This window comes from Orycteropus afer, unplaced genomic scaffold (genome assembly GCF_000298275.1).
Source record: "Orycteropus afer afer isolate SDZICR_OR568_19922 unplaced genomic scaffold, OryAfe1.0 scaffold00042, whole genome shotgun sequence".
NCBI lineage: Eukaryota > Metazoa > Chordata > Mammalia > Tubulidentata > Orycteropodidae > Orycteropus > Orycteropus afer.
Genome location: NW_006921629.1, coordinates 7172903 through 7190855, shown reverse-complemented (window position 1 = coordinate 7190855; position 17953 = coordinate 7172903). Strand labels below are relative to the sequence as shown.

Below are 17953 nucleotides of genomic sequence, written 5' to 3'. Positions count from 1 at the left end.
GGCAGTTGTACTCTGTCCTTTGGGGTCACTATGAATTGGAATTGACTGGACAACAGTGAGTTTTAGGTTTTTGGTTTGGTGTTTAGTATTTGGTCAGGTCTGGCCTAGAGACACAGGAAAAGGCTTGGCTGGAATAACCTTTCTTCCTCTTTGTGTCTTTATTTGCAGCAGCAAGGTAGAGTGAGGAGACCCTGTGCTAGTCACCCATAATCCTCTGGGGGTGTCACCCCTAAAAGCAGTGCCCCACCATGTTTAACCTAATGAAGAAAGACAAGGACAGAGATGGAGGGCGGAAGGAGAAGAAGGAAAAAAAGGAGAAGAAGGAGCGGATGTCAGCCGCAGAGCTGCGGAGCCTGGAGGAGATGAGCCTACGCCGTGGCTTCTTCAACCTGAACCGCTCCTCCAAGCGTGAATCTAAGACCCGTCTGGAAATCTCCAACCCCATTCCCATCAAGGTGGCCAGTGGCTCCGACCTGCATCTGACTGACATTGACTCCGACAGCAACCGGGGCAGCGTCATCCTGGACTCGGGCCACCTGAGCACGGCCAGCTCCAGCGATGACCTCAAGGGCGAGGAAGGCAGCTTCCGAGGCTCTGTGCTGCAGCGGGCGGCCAAGTTCGGTTCCCTGGCCAAGCAGAACTCGCAGATGATTGTCAAGCGCTTCTCCTTCTCCCAGCGTAGCAGGGACGAGAGTGCCTCGGAAACCTCAACCCCCTCAGAGCACTCAGCTGCCCCGTCCCCGCAGGTGGAGGTGAGGACTCTAGAGGGCCAGCTGACGCAGCATCCGGGCCCTGGCATTCCTCGACCAGGGCCGCGGTCCCGAGCCCCTGAGCTGGTAACGAAAAGGTTCCCGGTGGACCTGCGCCTGCCCCCTGTGATACCCCCGCCACCCCCTGCCCTCCGGGAGCTAGAGCTGCAACGCCGACCTACTGGAGACTTTGGCTTCTCCCTGAGGCGCACAACCATGCTGGATCGGGGCCCCGAGGGCCAAGCCTATCGGAGGGTGGTTCACTTTGCTGAGCCTGGTGCAGGCACCAAGGACCTGGCCCTGGGGCTGGTGCCAGGTGACCGGTTGGTGGAGATTAATGGGCACAATGTGGAGAGCAAGTCCAGGGACGAGATTGTGGAAATGATCCGGCAGTCCGGAGACAGCGTCCGGCTCAAGGTGCAACCCATTCCAGAGCTCAGCGAGCTGAGCCAGAGCTGGCTGCGCAGCAGCGAGGGACCGCGCAGGGAGCCAGCTGATGTGAGTATTTGCCTAGGCTTCTGGGGGTGAGCAAGGATCGGGAGCATTGGCATCTCCTGCTGTCGTGACAGGTGATTGGAGTGCCCAATGGCTGGCCACAGTCAGAGCCCAGCGAGCGTGTGAGTGGGGAAGCTGTGCCACCCCCTGGACTCCAGGGATGACTTAACCAGGCTGTGAAGAGGGGCAGCCTCAGGAGAGGATGCCCCCATGACAGATGCCCATTAAAGCAGTCATACCTTTGCCTCTGTACCTTGTCCAAGAGCTAAAGGCAAGTCCCCAAGGACTCATCATGGTAGAATTTGCAGCCAGAGGTGCATCCCCAGTGTGTCATGGTTTGATGTCTTTCTGTCTTCTGTGTCAATTAGATTGACTTAATTGAATTGAGCATCATGCTTTTCTCTAGGGTGTTGTGATAGACCAGGTTCTTCTGCCTGAACCTTAGCCTAATCTCTGGGCCCTCGGGGTGGGGATGGGTGGTGGGGGGACGGATATTGGCTGCTAATGGCTGTGGAAGGGTTGAGCCTGATGATGCAAGGATGGATTAAGGGCTTGCAGACCATATTTTCTGAGCCCCAAACTGGGGCATGTGGGCTGACATATGCTACATCCAGATATGACAGATAGTCTGGACACTAAAATATAGGATTTCTGTGTTATTTAGACATAGGTGAAAACAAGACAAATCATTTAAAATCAGGGCTGCCAAGGAATATCTGGGATAGACAGCTGCTATGGTTATAGCTCCCAGGAGATAATCTCAGGGCAAAGCTTCTCTTGCCCCTGAGTGAGCAAGGAGTTGAATACCAGGTGAGGTTGTAGAGATAACGCAGGGCCAGATCATGAGGACCCTGTAAATCACGGTTGGATTTTATCCCAGTGAAATGGGGAGCCATTGCAGGATTTAAAGCAGGGAGTGATTGGATTTGATATATGCTTTATAAAGACTACTTGAGCTCTAATAAGAGTCTTTGTCACTTCTTCTGGAAGAAGGAAAAATAGTGCTGGAAAAAAAAGACAAGTATCAAACCTACAGAAATAATATGTCCCTTGGACTCCAACTTATCCTGCCTGCACAAAATAGCAGTGGAAGAAGGTGACACCAGAGCAAAAGAGATTTAGATGCATGAGCAGATCTCTACAAGGAATCCAAGATCTTTCACCCCAGGGGTCTTCTGATAGGGTGGCTGCGGTTCAGTGTAGAATGTCCTGCCTAGAGATAGCACGTGAAGGACAAGGTGACCTCTGGCCATCCATCCCTCCAAACTAGGACTGTATCCTGACTAGTGTGTAGCCTGACCAGGACCTTTCAGCACTAAGTGACCCACCAGATGTGTAAAGTCAGAAATGAGAGGAAATGCTCCGGAAGCAGGCAGAGTCCCAGCCTCAGCTCTCTCCCAGGGAGGGGAAGCGGATGCTCAGGATGGCCGTCAACCTAATAGCCTATCTGTCAGTCAGGCTTGGAGTGGGGCTGGGAGAGGCTGGGTCAGACCCTGGCAGGAGGCACTGGAGTTGGGTTCCAGGCCTTCCTTTACCCATGGGTTGGTTAGGTTCAGGCAGCTTTGCTAGTCAGAGAGCAAGGAACGGAAGGGAACCTGTTGTGGAATTCAAGGATGGATCTGGCCTTATTAATTCCAGAAAAACACATTGAGCACCTACTGTGGGTCAGCTATTAGGCTAGACTGAACTCAGGAACCATGGCTTACGTGGAGGAGAAAAGAGGAACAATCCTTATCTCAGAACCAAAGACCATAACATATCGCCATCTCTGTCCACTTTCTCCCAGCCTAACACTGCTCTTAACAGATGGAATTTTCTTTCTCTTAAAGAATCTCCCAAGGGATTGTTGCCAGCTCCTGCTGAACCACAGCACAGGTCTCTGTGGGGCCCTGGGCCTGGCATCCCAGATGCTGTTTAGTTTTCTCTTTACAGCACAGGGCTCATCCTGCCATCTCACGTTTCCCAGCTATTCACCTTGCCCAACTAGCTGCTGCTATCCCATCCCTAGGGAACTGGATGGATGGTTCAGCTTTGGAGGCCCTGGTGGATTCTTAGTTACAGCGGTATCCCTGAAACACTGGCTTGCTCCAGCCCTCATGGGGCAAGTCCAGCTGGTACCTAGAAGACTTCTTCCCCAGACATTAGCCTGGGGGATCTGGCAAGGCATGTAGTAGAAAACTTCTTCCCCATGAGTCTCCTAGAGTGATCAGGCAAGACAGAAAGAAACATAGGGCTGAGGGGAATCTTGTATCTTTTCCACATAAGTAGTTGATAGGGACTCATGCCACACACAGAGAGGAGCAGAGTGAACCCAACATTTTATAGCTTCCTGGGGCAGCTTCTAGGAGCCTGGTGTGGGAGTGCTACAGCTCCTTTTGTGGCCCTCTTCTATCTCCTCCTCTTCTTCCTCCCACTCTTACTTCTGCTTCTTTTCTTGGCAATAGTTCTAATCCCAGTTCCATGCCAAGAAAAGTCTTCTCGCCTCCTCTAGGCTTCTGGGCGGGGTACCCTGATGACTCTAGCTCCACAGGGACAGTTCCTGGCGGCCACCCTGCCCGTCAGGCCATCCATCAACTATGTCCACACGTTGCCTGTCCTTAGGGAGCTCTAAGGGAGCTGGCTGGCCATCTGTTCTCTTCCTGCACACAGATGGGGGCCAGGCCCCCTGGCTCTTCTCCATGGCCTATTCAGAAGGCTCCAGGGAGAGCCAGCACCTCGGGTTTCCCTCTCACATGGTGTGTGTCCAGAATGCTTGGCGTGAACCTTCTTCATGTGTCTCTGTAGCTGCTGGACCTGTTTCCATCAGGAGTAGGGGTGAGCCATGGTAGCAGGATAGACTTGGGCCTAACAGAAATACTCAGCAGGCCTGAGAGAAGAGGCTCGTCCTTCTGTCATCCATCCTTCCACCCACCTATCCATTAAACAAACATTTGTTGAGCACTTGCTGTGTGGCTGTTGGATCCAGCAGTGAGCAGTACACAATCCTCACCCCAAGAAACTCTGAATTTAGTGAGGGAAATGATCAAGTAGCAGACAATGACAGTGCAGTTTGAGAAGCTCAATAAAGGCCAGTACAGGGTGCAAGAGGCGGCAGAGAAGTCATGGGAGGGGGGAATGGGCAAGCAAAAGGTGATGTCTTACTAGGAGTAGGAGGAAGGGAAGGCTGGAGAGAGAATGACACATTGGAGGAATAAGGCCAAGGTGGGGTAAGTGTTGAGAAGCAGCAGGAGAGGTAAGCAGGGACCACGTCACATAGGCCTTTGTGAGACATGCTTGGGAATGTGAACTTCAACCGAAGGGCAATGAAGCAGTTTAATTAGGGATAGACAAGAACAGCTTTTAAAATTATCTGGCTACTTACAGAGACTTAATGCTTTGGAGTGTAGCAAGGCTAGCTCTGGGGAGAGTAGTCTGGGGCCTATTGTAGTAATACATGTAGAAAGATGAGGCCTGAACTTGGGTAGAAGCAGTGAGGATGGAGAGGAGTATCAGACTTGAAGGACTGACGTAGACTGTCTAGTCTTGGTGACTGACTGGTTTAAGGAGTGAGGAAGAGGAAGGGTCAAGTGTGAGTACTAGGGTTGGGGGAAGGTGTTGAGTTCTTTTCCCTGTTCCTCAGAAAAAGTTTTTTGGGAGCATCTGGAGCAATTACTCTTAAATTTGCCAAAGGCAAAGTGTTCCCAGAATCTGATAAGGTTAGAGGCAGGGCTGGTAAAGATGTTCTTAAAACCTCAGTTGGATCAGAACTCCTTCCTCTTCCCCAGCCATGAGCCTGGGTGGGAAAGTCAGGGTCTGCTGGGAAGGAGTAAAGGCCAAGCTGGGGACTATGGCCTGGGAGAAAAGAGAGTATGTCCCTCTTATTTGTATTTTCAGTGGGCCCATCCAGGAAGACAAGTAGATTGTCAAAAAGTTTAGGCTGTTGGAGATACAGCCCAACTGCCAGAAGGGCATGGCTCTGCTGAACTCAGAAGAGCCTACTAGACCAAACACTGGCCAGTGTGGTTGTCTCCTATCACCAAGAGCCAGAGAGGAGTTGGCCTGTAAGGGATCCTACCCAGAGAGAACTGCCTCCCTGAGCTTTCAAGGGTGGGTGGAAAGAGAGAGGTAGGGATTTAGAGGAAGACCTACCTAGCCTTCCCAGTCAAGTCTAGTTTCCTGGGCCCTCTTAGGCATTTGCCTGAGACCTATGATACAGCTACTTCTCCTGTTGGACCATGGGGCTGATAGTCATAGGCTTTAGGACCATGAAGTTCCTTAAGAGGTTGTCATGTCCATCCTAAACCACCTCCACGAAAGTCTTGACACAGGGCATATTACAGTGGAAAGAAAATGGGCTTTGGAGCTAATAAGACATGGGTTTGTTTTTACCAATGTTACCAAACATTTCTGAGCCTCAGTTTACTCATTCACTCAGCAAATATTTCATGAAGTCTATTTATGCATCAGGCACTGTGCTGGGCATTGGGGATTTATATAATAGAGTCTTTCCTTGAGGAAGCATAGCCAGTTGCGGTGGAGTCCGTTCCAACTCATGGTGACCCTGTGTGTTTAAAAGTAGAACTGTCCTCTGTAGGGTTTTCAATGGCTGTGATCTTTGGAAGTAGATTGCCAGGCCTCGCTCTCAAGATACCTCTGGGTAGACTCAAATTGGGAACCTTTCAGTTAGTAACCAAACACTTTATTTATTTATTTAATTTTTATTGTGATTTGGGTGCAAGTTGACAGAGCAAATTCATTTGCCATACACCAGTGCATACACATTTTGTTTCATGACAGCGACTGTAATTCCCCACAATGTAACAGCTCTCTTCCCACTTCCTCCCTGTAGTCACCTCTTCCCTATATCCTTCCCTCCCATGCACTCCCACCCCCTAGCTATCTTCCTGCCCTTCTGTTCTCCCATGATTGATTGATCACTCCAAGGAGTATATATACCTCAGTGTTCACCCTCATATGCCTGCCTATTGTTTGGCTGGAAGCCACAGGAATGAGTTCAGTTCCAGACCTGAAGGGTAATTACGGTCCATAGTCTCAGGGATCTCACCAAGCTCTATCAGACCAGCAAACCTGGTCTTTTTTTTTTTTCAAATGATTTTGAATTTGTGCCACATTGAGTAACCGAGCACTTTAGCTGAGCACTTAATCGTTTGTACCACCCAGGGACTCCTAAAACCAGTTGCCATTGAGAGAGGAAGCATAGGCCAGGCACCTCAGCTGCTATGCAGATGTGTGTACAGGTACAGTGGGCAGGAAGAAGGAAGTGGCCAGTTCTGCAGGGGTAGGGGTGAGGGTGGCAATTAGGAGAGGCCTCCTAGACAAGGTGACCCTTGATCTCCTCTGTTAAAATGGGCGTTATTCCAACTTCCCAGACTTTGAGTAAGTCAGAAAAGGACACACATCCAACTAACTAACTACAGTTATCTCTGAGAAGAAAAATAGGATTGGAGGCTCAAGGGAGACTTGCTTTTTATTCTAATAGTGTACCTTGTGTAAGACAAATGTGTTTTTGTATTCGATGAGATCACTAATGTGAAATTTGGCAGGTAGCAAATGCTTAGGAAGGTTAGTAACCCCTCCCTCTGCCTAGTCTCTAAAGCCATCCAGAGAAACTAATTTTTCAGTCTTCTTAATTAATCCCTCCCAGTGATCTCCTGCTTTTCTTACAAAGTTTTTCTGTCCGATAGAGACCCCTGATGTTTCTGATTGCTGATGTTTCCATCCTGTAGCTCTGTCTTTAGAGACATCTAGCTAAAGGGAGAGATGAGACTCTGGTGCTCCCTAGCTTTTTCCAGCTTTCAGAGCCCAGCTCCACAGGCACTTGACTGCTAACCAGAAGGCTGGCGGTTCAAACCCACCAGCCACTCCTCAGAAGGAAGACTGGGCAATCTACTTCTGTAGCGATACTGCCTCAGAAACCCAAGGAGGGGTCACTGTGAGTTGGAACTGACTCGACCACAGTGAGGTGTTTTTTTTTTTTTCCTGCTTTCTGCAGGCATGTAGGCTCGGCCATTAGTGACCTCACAGGAGCCTGGCCAGCCAGGATTGCCTGCATCTTGCGGGGAGTGGGTTTAGGGGAGCCTCTTTTACTGTAGTGGAAGCCCTAGACCCTTGGGTGGAAGCTGTATGAGCCCATCAACCTTGTCTCCAAGGCATCTTGTCCCCAGGAATGGGGCCTGCAGTATTTCAAGGGGAGATTCAAAACTACTGTTTCCATATTTGCCAGGCCAGGCTTTGAGCACTGGGCTTTCCTGGAGGATTTGGGTGATGGTAGGGCTGCTGGGTTCTGCCTGGGCTCAGTGCTCCAGAATGCTTCTGTTCCTAATTTTGTTCCAAATGATCTTTGGAGGGTTTTTTTGTTTTTTGTTCAAACAGGAAATTATAACTACATTGTGTGCCAAAGCGTCAGGCACCTCTGGCAGCAGGGAGTCTCACCACAAGAGAGCCCTGGTTTAGGGGCTCTGAGTGGAACCAAAGCTAAGACCTTTTGGTAATGAGGGTTAAAGTAGTGGGACCAGTGTGCAGGTGTCAAAGGCCTAAGAATTGGCAAGTGAAAGGTCTTTGGCAGCATTTTGGGGTATATCTGTCCTGGATTAGTGGGGTACATGGGACTAGGAAGATAGGGCTGTGGACTAGGCTTTTCTTGTCTGTGAGGTCTCCACCTTCTTTGTCCTCAGAGACACCATTCTATCTTCATCCCTATGAGATGCTACATGAACTGCAGCCCCAGAGCACCCTGGTCACCCAGCTGTGGGTGGTAGGCACAGTGCCCAGGCCACAGTGAGCTGGGTGTGGGGGTCGTTTTTGCAGACTCAGCCTGGAGCCCGAGTGACGGGCAGGGCGTTGAGGTTGCCTGCCCTGGCCCCTACTGGCCCAGGCCTAGCACCCCAACAGCCTGCCCTGATACCCTGGCTACCCTGCCCCCTGTTCCCTTCTAATTTATCTTATTTACATTGAAATGGTTCTGGAAAATACCAGATATGCAAACACCCTGACTGGGGGTGGGTGGGGAGTGGGGTGAAGGGGGGGGTGTGGCGGGTGGGAACACAAGTATTTTAAAAATGCTGCAGATCTCTACAGCGTTTCCCAGAAACCACAAGCACGCGCTCTGCCTGCCAGCAGGGCTCCCGCCACCCCACTGCACTAAGCTGCTGGATTCTGCTCGCTGCAGCCTGGGGTGGAGAGCAGCATCTGGGGGGGACTGGTGACTAGCTGGGGTGCGGGCTGCCCTGTTGCCTGGGCAGGCTGTGTGGCGCCTCCATTGTCAGTTCTGGGCAGTGGGTATGGATGTGCCCCAGGCATCCGACAGCACTGTGGACACCCACTATGCCAGGCAAGCCCTGCAAAGGAGTGGGGTTTTCATACCCTGCCGCCCCTGCTGTGCAGTGTGGGGGGCCCCAGGCAACCCTAGAGTCCTGCGTGGTGTTTGGCAGCAGCTTCTGTTCTGTTAAATACAGGGGACAGTGTCAGCAAAGCTTATTTTTTTCAGTCGTTGGATCCAGTTTGGTTGGGAAACTTATTTTCTTGGACCTGGGTCATCACTCTGGCTCCCCTCATCTCCCACCATATGTTCTTCAGAACCAGGGCATGGCAGTCTGCCCTGACTTGGCTCCGCCCGGCTGCTTCGCACAGACTCTGGGTCAAGGAAGAATGTAGGGTGTTTGCCCAGTGCTCTGAATGGTGCCCAGTACCGTGCCTGGAACTTATATACTCTCTGAGTGATGTTTAGTTGATCTGGTTAAGATTTAACTGGGGAAAAAAAGAAATTGTCTTGAGGGAAGGGCATGAGAAATAATAACAAGGGCATTGTATCAACTAGTGCTCACCATATGTTAGATACTGTTCTAAATCTTTTATATATATTAACTCATTTAATTTTCATAGCAAACCAATGAAGTAAGTATTATAATGATCTCTATTTCACAAATAAGGAAACTGGATTGCAGAGAGGTTAAGTAAGTTGCCTAAGGTCTCACAGCTAATAAGTGGCTTACCAGGATTGGAACTCAGGCCCTCAGTTCCTTCCTCTTAACCATTGTGCTATACAGAGTGGAGGAAGGCAGTATCTGGATATCTTTATAAATCCACTGCCCAGCCCAGGCCTGGGCCCTTCTGATTCCTGCTGCCCTTGGTCATTAGAAACCTCCAAATCTCCTTGTCTTCCCTCCAAAAGCGAAGAGGAGGCTGGGAGTGACTGAACACTCTTGCCTTCCTCTGTGGATGGTATGGAAAGTCTGTGCTGTAGAAGAATGTGACTATTGCTCCCAGTCTGTCATGAGGGATCAGCCCAGGGGAAGTGAGCCCAATGGCATCAGGCAGGATTGAATCTTGTGAGAGCTGGGAGACATCCTGGAAAAGGTAGTTGAAGGAAGCCCTAAGACTTCTGGCAGCCTTAGGAAGATGAGAGGCATCTGTCTTGGCAGCATTTGCATATGGTGCCATAGGGCTGGAGGGAGTATGGACTTTGCCCCTTACGCCTCTCCTCTGCTACATCCGGGAAGGCGGGGACATTGCCCCTTTCACCTTTGGGCCCTTACAGTGTGCTGGTACTGATTTCTACAGTGCTTGGGGCATCCCCTTTGACTAAGAGCAGCTCCTTTTCCATGTTACAAAGGTGCACCACACCCAGCTCGCGTGTGAAAGCTGATGAGGAGCACAGCCCAGCAGTGGGCAGAGGAGCCCAGCTTAGAGGTAGTAGATGTGAACCCCGAGTTCCCATGGGCATCGACCGCGGAGATCCTGCTGTTCCTTTTGTCTGTGATACCTTTCCCTGCCCACCCTCATACACTCATATGCACTGGCCTCAGTTTGAGTATCAGTCCCTGAGGAAAGCCTCCTTGATCCTTCCTGACCATATCAGTTCCTTCGCCTTCACAGCACTCATCAAGGTGAGAATTAATTACTTTTCTTATTATTTCTCCAGTGCTGGAGCACTTCATGAGAGCACAGGATATTTGTTGAATGGAAGGAGATAGTCTATAACCAGGAACTGGTTTCCTATTCTGTCTAGATTTCCTCGTTCAGCTCAGTTTTGGTTCCTAGAAACCTCCACCCCTGACTGGCCTTGGTGATCTGCCTGTAATATAACCATGTTTTGCCTTCACCTACTGACTCTGTTTCCCATATCCCTAGGGATTTGCCGTTTCTCATGAGTAGAGGAAAGGAGATAAATTCTTTGAAGGCATCCAGAAGCAGGGAACTAGGGAAGGGCCTGTGGGAGGAGGATCCCGGGGACAGCCAGCCGCCTGCCCCTGCACTGGAGCCCTCATGAAGGGGCCAGGCTTGGATGAGAAACAGATTCAAGGTTGCATGGGGGCCACACAGTGTCCAGCCCTGGGGACCTTGGAGGAATGTGCCTGTCTTACTGACCGTAGGTCTCCAAGTGGGTGGAATGTGGCCCCGGCAGGGCTCAAGGCTTCCTCTTCCCTTATGCTGCTTTCCCTGGACTGCCTGCATGCTGGAATGTCGGCAAGCCAGTGATTCTCACGGCAAAGATTTTTCCCAGTCAGAACAACAGATTCCAGTTGGAGCCTGGGGACAGCTCCTGCATGGGTAGGGGCTTCTGGAGAAGGCAAGGGCAGATGCTAGTATAGCCTCGTTGCTCTGCTCCTCTCTGGGAGACGCAGACAGCTGACTCCCCAACTGGGCTAGGTCAGGGATAGCCTGTAGTACCAGAGCTTCTGGGCTCAGGAGAGGGAGTGGAGACCAGCGACTCCACCTTTGTGAGGAGGAGAGGGTGGTTGGCCATATCCCACAAGGCCTCACTTCCTCTGGCTGGCACATGAGTCAGTAAGGGGAACCGCCTCAGATTCCATCTTCAGGTGGGGCTGTGCCTGGCATACCCAGGTTCTCTGGTCTATGGGGGCCATTTAGCCTAAGCAAAAGGTGACACTGCTGAATTTGTTACCTTGGATCTGCTCTCCATGCTGTGGGCCCACAACACCTCCAGGACCTGGTTCCCTCTCTTAAGTGACCTTTCCGGCCTCTGTGCCCTTTGCCCCTGATCTCAGTTCTGCTGGCTTCTCCCTCCCATTCCTATTTCTGCAAGGAACTGACTCACTTCCTGTCTCCCTTCCTAGTTTCTCTCACTGCCATGCCCTGTGACAAGCAGGGTACATGCAGGGAGGGAGATTTCCCGCAGGGCACATCTTGGGTTCTTCTCCAGCAGTAGGACCATGTGGCTGCATCTAGCTCTGGGGCCAAAGAGGGCAGAGTGTGAGATGTAAAGCGGGTATAGCTCTGGACTGTGGGGAGGGCCAACTGTGAGCACTCCCAGAGTCTTGGAACCATTAGGGCAGGGTATCAAGAAGCCTTGATGAGCATCTTCCCCATGGCACACTCTGGGTTCTGCGGAGGAAAAAGACAGAAGATGTCATCTCTGTGACCAGGGATGCACTTTTTCTAGAACAGAAGACATCTGAAAAAGACAGATCTTGGCCCAGGGTGGCATGGGCTAGAGGCCAAGCAGTGACAGCATGTCAGGCAGCAGGCCCGTCATGACTCTGTGACACCCAGTTTCATGCCCAGCTCCATCACATCCAGTGGAACCTTCCAGGCAGAGAGCAAATGGGGAGGATCTGATACCTGTGCTAGGTCTTCCTGCTATGGGCCGTGCATCCTTCCCCTCCCCGTCCTGCCTCCCTCATTTGTGGATTGGTTTGCTTGTGGAGGCAACTGCAGAAACAGGTTGCTGAGCAGTTCTTGGTTCCCTCCCAGGCAGGGGCTGGCACCTCCCACCTTGCCCTCCCCACAGCTGTCCAGATTATGGAACCCTGTGTGCCTGGCACTCCAGGTATTGGGGGACCCAGCCTGCATCTGGCACAGCCTTGCATCCCTCCTCAACAAGCAGCCTAGGTTACTTAAAGGACACAGGAACAGCATGAGGCTGAGTCCCCACTCACTTGGCCATGCATCAAGATCAACAGAAGCAAGAGGGAAACTGGGCCTGCCGCCTGAGAAGCCTGGGGGGACTGCTGTGGTCTGTCTTCCTGGAATCAAGTGACCAGCAAACATCTCGATTCCCCTTAGCACTTGGCTTTGTCTGGCAGCACCCCCATTCCATTGGCAGGCTGAGATTCTGGCCTCAGCATTTCTGGACAACAACAGGAGTTTCTTGTTTAGGTGAGTTGAGGGGCAGGCAGGAATGAGGCCTAGGCTTGGAGGTGGTTAGGAGTGCCAGCTTTACCACCACCACCTCACCCAAAATGCCCTTGCCCTCTTGTGGGAGGACAACCACACTGTGCAGGCACACGGGTGCCTGTCTGCATTCCTCTCTTTATTGTTACCTATCTCCACCCGTCATTACCGGGCAACCTGGGGAGCAGAACTGGGCCTGGTGGCAGGACACCCAGCTTGGAAATGGCCTGGGTGTCTCATATACACTGCAGACAAAAATTTAGACTGAGTTGTCCTTTTCTGCTATACCTCATCCAAAGCATTTCTTTTATCTGCTTCTAGTCTTTCTAACCAGCTCTCAGCTTCTCTGTCCAGACGAAGGCTGGTCCCAAACCAGAGGGATTGGTCTCTGGGGTAGGGCAAGGCAGATTTTTCCTGCTTTCATCAGGGCCTTGGGTTCCACCCAGCCTTATTAACCTTCTTTTCTCTAGTCCACTGGAAGGAAGCTTGGGCATTCTACTTCCATACCACCTCAAAGACCCAAGGAGGGGTCGCTATGAGTCGGATCTGACTCAATGGCAGTGAGTTTGGTTTTTGAGTTTTCTCTAGTCCACTGGTTTGAGAGCTCCCTCCTACGCCTCTGAAAGAGAGACCCATGCTAGAAAGGATCCTCTGCCCCCCTCTCTTCAAAATCCCAAACTGTAGTTCTTATAGTTGCCATAGAAACAGATGCTTGGCCAATATGCAGTTGGATGGAAAGGGTGCCTTTGGCTGTAGGAACTGCTTCCAGCTCATTTTGTGGAGAGAAAGATGGGGCAAGGCTGCATAGGAGTAAGGGCCTACAAATCCAAAGTTATGTGCGGTTTTGGATGTATTGTTAATACATTGGGACACACTGGTTGAGGCGTGAACTCTGGAGCCACACTGCCTTGGTTCAAATCCTGGCTCTGCTACTTACTAGTTGGGTAAGTTTCTGTCTTGGGCAAATTATTTAATTTCTCTGTGTCATATTTTCCTCACCTGTAAAATGAGAATAGTACTTTCCTCATAAGATTGTTTTGAGAGTAAATCAGTTAATACATGTACATCACTTAGAATAGTGCCTGGCACATGGTAAGTGCCTAGAAGTGAGCAGCTACATCATGAATAGATCTTGATACATTGGATGTGCTACACCCCAGGACGCGTGTGGACCTTCTGCCCATAGGAAGGCCACAGGGCCTAAGGACTCAGTCTGCTCATGGAGAGGGAGGGTCTCGCTGTTATCCCCGGGCTGGTACTTTTGCCCAAAGTACTTTTCAGGTGGAGAGAAGGAAATAAGGCCCAGAAGTCATTAAGCTCACTCAGGGCTACACAGTAACCTAAGAGTAGGGTTGCTTTGCCTAAAGTTTCCAATCTGTTTTAAAACTATGCTGCCTTTTCTGCGATTTTCCTCAGTCAAATTCTTGGCTGATGCCAATACCTTTGAAGTGCCAGCTTCTTTCTCCGGCTTGTTTTCCAGGTAAGCAAACAAACTCTACCTTTTTTTTTTCTTCTTTTTTTGATCTTTCAACAGCTGATTTTGTTTCACACCTGTCCTGCTCATGACAGCACATCAGGAGTAGGGCTCAATAAGGAATTGAGGATGAAACTGAGGCACAGCACAGAGAGGCAGCCCTGACTAGCTAGCTCCCTGGTTTGTCTTCTCTTCCTTCCATCACACATATGAGCTTGCCCAGACTTTCCCACCCAGATTTTCTAACCATTGTAGCAAAACCTCTCCTGTCAAGTTCCTGTGATAGAATGTGATAGTGATCAGGTATGTATTGTTGCTTTGTTCTGTAGAGCTGGTTTGAGCCTCTCTAGGATGTCAAGCCTTGCCCTAGTGTCCTTTCTCCACCATGTCCTCCTCCTCCTCTGGTTTATTCACCAATGTGGTCCTTGCTGCCCCACGGCAGAAACCCTGGGCATGCTGCCTGGGACAAGACTTCATTGGCCTTATTTGCCCTCTAAAGTCCAAGATTCTGCTGGGGCTATACTCTCTGGGAACACGAACGTGAGTCCAGCAGCGGGTGACGTAGGGAAGCCCTCAAGGGCCTCAGGCCACTACATTCCAGATGTCTTACCCATGCATGGCCCAGAGACTCTGCAGAAACAAGGGATGATTGTGTGGCACTGAGGGGCTTTCTCCCAGGCCTAGGATGCCTTGGGGTGGGGGCAGGCTTCCATTCAGCCTTGTCTTTTCAGCCTCTTGGCATCTGGCTTCTGTTCTCAGGCTGTGTGTTAACTATTGTGTCTACAGTCCCCTCTGCTACCTCTTTCTGAGGCTTAGGGACCAAGGATTGTGTCTCTAGACTCTCAGGGACAGGGGTCTAAGTAGACTGTGAGGTGGAGCATCACTAGAAGGAGAATTTGTCGAGGATGACCAGGACAAGCTGAAAGGGGAAACTGCTATACCAAACCTGTCCAATAGAATGTCCTGCAAGAATGGAATTGTATTGTAATCTGTGCTGTCCAATCTGGCAGCCACTAGGCACATGTGGAAGGAGTTCTGGTAGCACAATGCCTAAGGCATCTGACTAATCAGAAGGTTGGTAGTTCAAACCACCAGCCACTCTGGGCAATCTACTTTGGTAAAAATTTACCACCTCAGAAACCCAATGGGGATCGCTATGAATCGGAATCAACTCAATGGCAGTGGGTTTGGTTTTTCAGTTAGGCACATGTGGAACCTGTACATAGACCAAGACAGTCATTCAAACAGAACAAGAGATACTACATGGTTTAAAAACAGAAAAGGTATGTGTCAAGGTTGCATCCTTCTTGATACTTACTTAATCTGTATGCTGAGGAAATAATCTGAGAAGTTGGACTATATGAAGAATGTGGCATCAAATTGGAGGAAGACTCATTAACAACATGTAATATGCAGATGACACAACTTTGTTTGCTGTGTTAAAAAGCAAACATGTCACTTTGAACACTAAGGTGTGCCTGGCCCAAGCCACAGTATTTTCAATTGCCTCATATGCATGAGAAAGCTGGACAATGAATAAGGAAGACTGAGAAATCGATACACTTGAACTATGGTGTTAGCGAAGAATACTGAATATACTGTGGCCTGCCAGAGGAATGAACAAATCTGTCTTGGAAGAAATACAGCCAGAACGCTCCTTAGAAGATGGCAAGACTTAGTCTCACTTATTTTGGACACTTTATTAGGTGGGACCAGTCCCTGAGGAAGGACATCATGCTTGGTATGGTAGAGGGTCAGAGAATAAGAGGAAGCCCCTCAACAAGATGGACTGACACAGTGGCTGCAACAATGGGCTCAAACATAACAAGGTTTGAGGCTGGCGCAGGACCAGGCAGTGTTTCATTCTGTTGTACGCAGGGTTGCTATGAGTTGCAACTCACTTGATGGCACCTAACAACAACGTCCACATGTGAAGGAGCCCTGGTGGCACAAGTAGTTAAGTGCTCACTGCTAACCAAAAGGTCAGAGGTTCGAACCCAACAGCTGCTCACCAGGAGATGCGGCAGTCTACGTCCATAAAGATCTACAGCCCTAGAAACCCTGAGGGGCAGTTCTACACTATCCCATGGAGTCACTATGAATGGGAATCAACTTGACAGCAGTGAGTTTGTTTTCGTTTAGCCACACGTCACCGTTGACCTGCAATGTGGGTAGTATGACCAAGGACCTGAATTTTAAATTTAATTAAGGCAGAAGTAATAGCATCATTTACATTTCAGTTTTATTTTTATTTCAATAGCCACATATGGCTAGTGGTTACCATATTGGCCAGTACAGCTCTAGACAGTTCCCACAAAGAAATGGTGGGGTGCTCTTGCTCCCTACATTGCCCTCAGTGAGTCTGGGGAGGTTGGCAGTCTCCTCCTCTCAGGAAAGATCCGGCTTCTCTGGCAATTTCTACACTTCACCAGCTCTGGAATCCCAATGCCCCAGGGCCAACAGGTCCCTGGCTTTGTGCCACCACAACTGGGGCAGTGCTTCTCCACCTTGCCAAGCGTGTCTTCTGCCCAGCTTTGTAACACACAGGTACTCACATGCCCCAGTGGATCTGGCCACCGCTGCTCATGCAGAGGTGGTGGGTTGTTTCCTGCTTCTGTGGAGCTTGGGCTTGTGCTTTATTTTTACTTCAAAGTGTTCTAGAAACTGGCTCAATAGGGGCCTCCCGAGGTCCTCACATATTTATTAAATGCCTAGTGTTTGGAGGAACCTGAGGCTCGTCTAAAGAAGCCTCCCTGACATTGAGAATAAGCACCACAGGCCTCCAGCTCTCATACCCAGGGAATCCTTACTGAGATTTTATTTAAATCTGTGTCACTGACCCTTAAACTGTATTTCTTTTTTCATTTGTGGAACTAGAGAAGACTTGTTTATATGAAAAGGAGAAGAACAATGCTTCATTATACTTATTTTTTCTGTCTGCCAGAGGGGGTGGGGATGGGAATATGATGCATGTAGAGAGAGCATTTAGTAGACTCAAAAGTGACCCGAGTCTTGGTGAGATTTGGGGCATGGGTGTGGGATTTGGGAAACCATCCTTAAGGTTGGTCCTTGGCTTTGAGCCTTGTGGGAGCCTGGCAAAACCAGGAAGTTTGGAAATCCCCAGGGGCCTTGCCCCAGCAGCTAGAGCCCTCAGGGAGCAGCAGGCCCAGTCAGGCAGTCTCTGCTGCCAGCCCGAATTTTGGGGGGTGATGGACCCCTGCTCTTGGGAGAGAGGACAGCTTGGGTTCAGTGCCCACTACTAGATGGTGCGGTGGTATCAGGCTCTGAGCAAACGTTGGGTGTGGGAAGGCAGGAGCAGGGGGAGTCCCCGAGCCCTTAGCCCCAGTGGCCAACTCTGGGGCAGTGATCTGTGTCTGGTCCCTGGCCAGGGACCGCCCACTGACCTCCTGAGCCACTTGTACAGGACCACTTGCCACCGTACAAACTCAAGGTCTGACCATGTATGTGTTCATTCATCCCTTCATTCTGTTCACTCAGTAAGCATGTACTGAGTGCCTACCTTGATAGGAATTGTTTTAGGCTTTGGGGATAGAGCAGCGATCGAAGCAAAGCTGGCGCTGTACTCTTGCCCGCTTCTTGCGGTTTCCCTCTGGGGCAAAACGAGAGGCCATCTTGCCGTTGCAGCCCCTCTGGCCTCTAAGCTCCCTGGGGACGCCTCCTTGGGGGCGGGGCCCAGAAGCTGGCCTAGCGGGGATGAAATCCCGCGGGCCCAAAGGCGCCGGCGAGTCGGTGAGAAGGGTGCGGCCGCCCTCTGCCGGGCTCCCGCGGCGCGGCAAGGCGGGTGCGTTCCCGGGCTTCTGGCGTTGTGCCTGGCCTGGCTCCGCCCTAGCGCCGGCTGGTGGGCGGGGCCCGGAAGCGAGAGCTCCTGTGTAGGCCTGCGCCTGACTCCTCCAGCACGCTCTGCCACCCTACCCCTTTTAGAGGGTGGTGGGTGTCTGAGACCAGCCGGCATTGTGCACTTTTGCCCACCCTAGGTTCCTTGTGGGAGCTCTGGTAGCATAGTGGCTAAAGCACTTGACTGCTCACCAGAAGGCTGGCGGTTCAAACCCACCAGCCACTCCTCGGAAGGAAGGTTGGGCAA

At 50.7% G+C, this 17953-nt stretch overlaps 1 protein-coding gene across 1 annotated transcript in view; it reads left to right on the top strand.

The window, feature by feature from the left end:
• Positions 1-248: 248 nt before the first annotated feature.
• MYO18A (myosin XVIIIA) overlaps positions 249-17953 on the top strand; it is a 106373-nt gene continuing 88668 nt past the window's right edge. The window contains exon 1 of the mRNA XM_042780506.1: positions 249-1247. Within this exon, the coding sequence (XP_042636440.1) occupies positions 249-1247 (999 nt within the window). The remainder of the gene's footprint in view (positions 1248-17953) is intronic.